Source organism: Nyctereutes procyonoides, unplaced genomic scaffold (assembly GCF_905146905.1).
Source record: "Nyctereutes procyonoides isolate TBG_1078 unplaced genomic scaffold, NYPRO_anot_genome, whole genome shotgun sequence".
Classification (NCBI taxonomy): Eukaryota; Metazoa; Chordata; class Mammalia; order Carnivora; family Canidae; genus Nyctereutes; species Nyctereutes procyonoides.
In genome coordinates, this window is record NW_026575159.1 from 15182142 (window position 1) to 15189149 (window position 7008).

Genomic DNA, 7008 nt, shown 5'->3' on the forward strand with positions numbered 1-7008 from the left:
GTAGGCATTGGGACAGAGCCTGAGGCCACTACTGACCCTCTGATGACTGGATGGAGGGATGATCATTTGTTTTTGGACCACCATTGACTGGGGATACTTGAATCCACAGAAAGAAAAACCACAGATAAGGTAGATTCCCAGCCTCCCTTGCAGCTGGGTGTGGTTATGTCCTTCATTCGTGCCAATGAGTAGGAGAGATGGCTACAGCTTCCACATCATGTACTTAAAAGGAAATTGTTTGCTCTCCACTTCAAATTTGTTTGTCTCTTATCTTGATCTGGAATGTGAACAATTATGGCGGAAACTTCACTTCCATCATGCACGCAAAAACAAGTCTCCTGAAAAAGAAGATAAAGTTAGTATTTGGTTATCCTTGTCTCCTTACACAGAGTACTTAGTTTAAATTATATTATTTAACTTGAATGTCCTAAAGTGCTCTTTTATTTATGAATATACTATCTTTATACAATTTTCTCTCACACAAACTGCTGTCCCCTAACTATCCATTTTTAAAAATGTATAACAAATTGGACCAATGTCAGAATATCAAATTCTATTTTTTTAAGAAAAGATGAGAATCGGAGCAGTCGGACCGGCTGCTGAGACGAACGCTTCACTGGGGCAGTCTCCGCATATCATGGGGAGATAGACGCTGCTGCCTTTGATTGGCCTTGGTCCTCACAGCTCCAAAAAGAAACAGGATCTGGATAAGCTCTATGAGCTGAAGTCCAAAGCTCGGCAGATTATGAACCAGTTTGGCCCCTCAGCCCTAATCAACCTCTCCAATTTCTCATCCATAAAACCGGAACCAGCCAGCACCCCTCCACAAGGCTCCATGGCCAATAGCACTACAGTGGTAAAGATACCAGGCACTCCTGGGACAGGAGGGCGTCTCAGCCCTGAGAACAATCAGGTATTGACCAAGAAGAAATTACAAGACTTAGTAAGAGAAGTGGATCCTAATGAGCAATTGGATGAAGATGTGGAGGAGATGCTGCTGCAGATTGCTGATGATTTTTTTTTTTTATGATAGTCACAGAGAGAGAGAGAGAGAGAGAGAGAGACAGAGAGAGAGAGAGAGGCAGAGACACAGGCAGAGGGAGAAGCAGGCTCCATGCACCGGGAGCCTGACATGGGATTCGATCCCGGGTCTCCAGGATCACGCCCTGGGCCAAAGGCAGGCGCCAAACCGCTGCGCCACCCAGGGATCCCCGATTGCTGATGATTTTATTGAGAGTGTGGTGACAGCAGCCTGCCAGCTTGCTCGGCATCTCAAGTCCAGCACCCTGGAGGTGAAAGATGTCCAGCTGCATCTAGAACGCCAGTGGAACATGTGGATCCCGGGATTTGGCTCTGAAGAAATCCGACCCTACAAAAAGGCTTGCACCACAGAGGCCCACAAACAGAGAATGGCATTGATCAGGAAAACAACCAAGAAATAACACACGGAAAGGTCAGGGGATGGACAACAGTGTATTTGGAGATACTTGAGCTGAGACCTCAGCCATCTCATCCTTGGATTTTTTTTTATTGCTTTACAGAGAAGCATATATTTTTTATTAACAGTGCAGCAATATCTATAATGACTGAGAGGATCTGCCAAAAGAATAAAGCCTCCTACCCCAACTTCCGGTCCCTTTTCCCTGACGTCTCAAAGAAGAGCATCTTCCAGAGAAGATTTTATTTGTGGTTTATTATATAAGTGATTGAATATTGAAAAAAAAAAAAAGAAAAGATGAGAATCAACCAACTTGTAGTTGCCATGAAAAAAAATAGCATCAGTTGAATTATCCTGGAAATACAGTCTTTCCTCTTTTTTTTTAACAGGAAATGGGGAGGAGGAATCTGATGCATGTCTCACGTCCTTCTGTAGCAGGAGAACTTGACCTGTAATGAATGCAGACACTTACTGTATCACCTTGAAACAGCATCTCTTATCAGAATTACATCCCTGAGGATTAGACAGAAAGCTTTATTGGTAAAATGGCAAGCCTTTGGGGATTCTCTTTTCTTCTCCCAACCTCTGAAGAAAGATCTGACTAACTCTAAATACCAAAAATGGCCTTTCTTCCCATATCATCTCCCATGAGTGACCCTAGATCATTGAATATAGTAATCTAAAATCTTTTACTCTTAGATTTGAACTTTTCTTTTTTTCAAAGCAGGAAAATGGACAGAGAGGAAAGCATCTTTGATTTTTTTCAAAACTTTTCAACCTATCGATCTTATTTCATAATTTAATTATCAACCTCACTGTTCCAGAGCAGGATAACCGACAATAAATCTATAATTGTTTCTATTGAAGGGACAGGCTCCCTGGAGACAATTGGCTGAGAAGGTATTTATCAATGCAACATAATAAAAGTTTCAAAAAGCAACATCACTTGAAAGAAATAAAAGTATAGGAAAACTTTCAGCTGAGAATCATTTGCAGTAGAAGGGCCTGATAGAGGCCCTAATACAAGAAATTCTTCAACTCCTTCATTTTCAAAATATCTCCTAGTCTTAAAAATTGACGTTCTGTTTCTGTCTCATGCTCCTCTCTCCTTGTACTCTTTTGGAAAACTTTGGTGTTAACATCCCCTCTAACTGACTCCGTTCTTTCAACTGGCTTCTGATTAAAGTTAACTCTCCAAAAAGTGACTTATAAGGCCTTTTGTGATCTATCCCCTGCCTGTCCTTTTGTTTATTCACAACCTCCCAAGTACATCCGGGATATACACCCTATCATTCTTTCATGGCACTGTCTTCAAATGTACTCTTCTCTCCTCTGGAAGACCTAAAGACGTCCCCACTCCCCAACCCCTGCTTTGGCTCCAATACTTTTTTCTGGCAAATTCTTATTCTCTAAATCTTGGTTCTTCTTCTTGATATTGTCTCTAACCTCCCTTCTTGCCCAAGATCCTTTCTGTAAGTTCTATACCTTGACAGTTTTACCTATATGGTCTCTCGCATATTCAATCACATTCATTTCTCTACTGCCTGGGGCCTTTAGAGACCCTAAGTAACTTGACAGCTTGGTTGATGTAAACTCATCTTTATACTATCAAAGCTTAAAATAGTGCCTTCATTTATAGTAGATGTTCAATAAGTGTTGAATTGAGTAGGTGAAGAGCTGAAACAAAACCTAACATAATATTTTTGCATTTCTCTAATTATAGACTTAATCTACGTTGTTAGCAAATGTCAATCTGTGGAAGATAAATTAGGACCAAGCCTATTACAGCCAAGTACTTATCTTCCTCCTAGTTTCAAAGTTCTTTTAAAAGAGGAATTAGCAGTTCTTTAATACATCAGTACTATAATCCCCTTTCCAAAAATGCCAGAGGTCACCTGGAAATAGAATGCCTGAGCAAGGATTAAAACATAAGAATAGGGGACTTTGGTTAAGTTTACTGGATCACTGCATCCATGTCCTTGTTAAATATGCTTTGTGGACCATGACAAGAAAGCATGATGGGGGTGGGGTGGGGGGTGGGTCATAGGTTGAAGAGGTTAAGAAGGACAGAAGATTTATTGATTGATAGTAATCAATGCATCTTATACTATACTTCTCTTCTTCTGATCATCCTGCTTATAGCTCTTCAACCTGATAACCTTTATTAATGATGGACAAATGTCACACATCCCTAGATTTTGTGATGCATATTTTTGTTACATAGACACTCTATTCAGATCTCCAAATACTGGCAATCCCCATGTAAATAAAAAAGTCCCCAGAGTTTTTAAATACAGTACAGAGAACTTTCAATTTTCTTGAAGAATAAAAGATGATATGAAATATCTAATTTTTCTTTGGAATTAACCGTTTGCCTCTGCCAAAGGAGATGTTTACCTATGGCCCATGAATTTCCCTTCCACTTGTAGACTGAAATCTCATATAAAATCCACCAAAATTATTTCTCAAGTTTGTTGGTTTATCATGGTGGATTGGGGAAATGTGTTGAAATTTTGTATAGATAAAACCCTACGCTTATGTCTTGGGGCATCTCAGTAGACCTCAGTCAGTCAAAGAAGAGAAGTGAAACAGAGGCATGAGTACTTTATGCAACATATTCTGCTAGTAATCTGAGCTGAAACCATGAGGCACAGAGACAGAAAGAGTAGCTGCCTGATAACTATCTTTTATTTACACTGAGGCTGGCCATAATTCTTGTTGGGTTCCTTGAAGTCCCCTGAATCATCAAATAGAGCTTCCATTTTCTTAAACTCACTTGAGTGAGTGGTTATAAACAAAGAGCAAAAGAATGTAGAGTGCTTAACAGTCTTCTAATGTTCTGAGAGAAGAATTAGGTACTTACCATGCCAGGGGCTATGCTTGGAACTTTATGTTTTATATACATATAAGATAAATATTAAAATGTATTTCAAAACTTCACTTATAAGGTAGGCATTATTAAGTACACTTAACAGGAAAGGGGGCTGAATTTAAAAGATAGTGAGTCACTTGCTCAGTGTCTTCTATCTAGTAATTATGGGAGATGGAATTCAAGTCTTTTTTTTAACCTCACAAAAATTTTGTCAAAGTTCTTACCACCATCAAAGTGGGAAATCTTGCAGGGAATAAAAAGACAACAAAAAATATACAGAGAATGGAAAGAGTAGTGAATTTAAAAAAAAAATACCATTGAGATAAATTAAGCCCATTCTTCTAGACATAAAACAGACCAAAACTGTGTGATTGGTGGTGGGGATGGGGAGAAAATTAAGAGGAAAAGGAAAGATGGAGAAACAAGAATGGTCCCATGATGGAAACTTTTCTGAATCAAAGTACTGAGGGGATTACCAATGCTGAATTTTTTGAAATGTACTCTTTGAGAACAAATAGAGTAAAAATGCTTCACTCACTTAAATTAAATCATAAAATATACTCAACAAAGCCAATGGATGATTTAACTTCTATGTCTCCTCATTATGCTTTATGAGGCAAAATAGGATCCTTATATGAATGATTTAAATATATCCGATCCATAGTGGTTAGTTACCCTACCTCATTTCCTTCATATGATTTCCTTATTGAAGAGTCCATAGCTTCCAAGCCCAAATTCTTAAGATCTTCCTTATTTGCCTCAAACTTCCATGTACTTGCTTTGAGGTTAGTGTTCACATCCGTGAAACTTAGCTTCACAGATGCAGTCTGTTAGTGCATTCATAAATACACAGGAGCTATGATTGTTTGTACTTGGGAAACATGAGGTTTTACAAAGTTAAACAGTCTTAAATTTTCCCTTCATTATTAAGTCACAGAACTTAACCCTCATTCTGAATCTTCACATGCAGGTCTTCTCAAATATTAGATCCCAGTTTCTTCTTTTTGAAGAAAAGCTCATGCTACTCATGTTTGGGGAAACATGTAATGGGGATGCGGTTCCATAAAACACAGGGCTAGAAATACCTACCAGTTAATCTTCAACCCTTGCCTAGATATTTACTGCTGACTTTTCTTATGCTACTTTTTAGGGTTGATTTCCACTAGAAGGGTGAATGTGGCAACCATTATCCCTTCTCAAACATTAGTGACCTGCTCGGTGAAAATCCCTCATTTCTTCCTCCAAGGATCCAAAAGACCAGAAATTTCAAAAGGAGCTTCTCTTCAGCGAACATTTGAGGATTCCTCTTTTAAAGTCAATGAGATATAACAGAATCAACTGTTAACATCAGTTGGTAATGTTGTGCATCCAAATTGTTACTTAACCTTTCTGATGCTTAGTTTTCCTGTTTGGAAAAATCATATCTATGTCATAGGAGCATAGTAGGAATCTACAATGTAGTGAAATCTTTTATAATATATCTTCCCTTCTTTCTTACTCAGCTTCTGTGTGTCTCAGGTATTATGTCTTGCCGGACTGATCTTCCAGAAATCTGGATCACACCGAGAACATGAATTCCCCACTGGCTAATGTCTGTTTTTGCAAATATTACCTTACCACATTGCATGTGGAAAAAATACAATTAACTGGACAATGAAAACTAAACGAAGAATTCAGACATTCAAGACAAAGTCTTTGTTCCCAAGGAATATATGTTAGACTTGAAAACACTTTGGCAAACTCGCATGTCAATGGTATTAGAGGAGAGAGAAAGTGAGGAGGTGGGACCTGAGTCGCAAATTCTTGAAAGGGTATGGTCTTCCCATGAAATCTGCCAGGCTCTTGAGGAGTTTATGATGAAGATTGTTTTAACCCTACTGTGTCCCTTCAGTGTGCACATTTTGGGTAGAGGCTTCTGCCCCTGAAGTATAGTGAGTTGCTAGGTGGTCTGGATCAGAGTTTTTAGCATTAATGTTATCATAAGTGACAGCTGGAGAGAGGGAGACTGCAGGGGACAGGGCAGAGAAACAATAGGGTGCCCGAGATATCCCTAAGATTATAACTATATTCTAGACCCTCTACCAAGAGAGAAAGAACAGTGGCCTCGGAGATCCATGTCAGTCCTTTTTCTTCTTTATTTGGTTTTCCAATCACAGGAGACATAGGTAAGTTCATGGAGAAAAGTTTGGCTCTAGTTGACAGCTTGAGGATTGCCTAGATTTAGTTTTAAATACGGAAATAAAACAAAAACTTAGAAAACAATAACTAAAGGACCCAAAACAATGGATTTTCAGAAGTCTCCTCAAAAATAAGTCATGCTAATTTAATAGAACAATATTATGCTTTTAAAGTTAAGAGCCATACCATATGGCAGTGAGAAAACGTGCCAAACTATGAAAGACTTGTCATTCACCAAGTTATCACTAGAGGGGGTGGTTGCACACCGATAGGGTTCATTTCCGAGCAAGTAGCTCAACCATCTTCAGTGCAGATTTCCCACCTCCACCAGCGGGTCACAGCTTTCTGTTGCCATGGGAACCCCTAAACAAGGGGTAAATATGTCGACAATAGCCATAGACAATTTTATTTTTCATCCTTTTTTAATGCATGGCAGTCTCAGAGCACTCCATCTGCAGCCTGATGTTGCTCACTGGCCTGTTAAGTCTGGGCAGCACAAGCCATCCATTATAGCTAAATG

The 7008-nt window shown here is 39.1% G+C and overlaps 1 protein-coding gene across 1 annotated transcript; it reads left to right on the plus strand.

Moving 5' to 3' along the window:
• The first annotated feature begins 587 nt into the window (after positions 1-587).
• On the plus strand, positions 588-1621 carry LOC129502576 (transcription initiation factor TFIID subunit 12-like). Its single transcript, XM_055314295.1, has 2 exons — positions 588-1006; positions 1206-1621. Exons 1-2 carry the CDS (start codon positions 746-748, stop codon positions 1440-1442), a joined length of 498 nt encoding a protein of 165 aa, XP_055170270.1. The 5' UTR covers positions 588-745; the 3' UTR covers positions 1443-1621.
• Positions 1622-7008: the final 5387 nt, after the last annotated feature.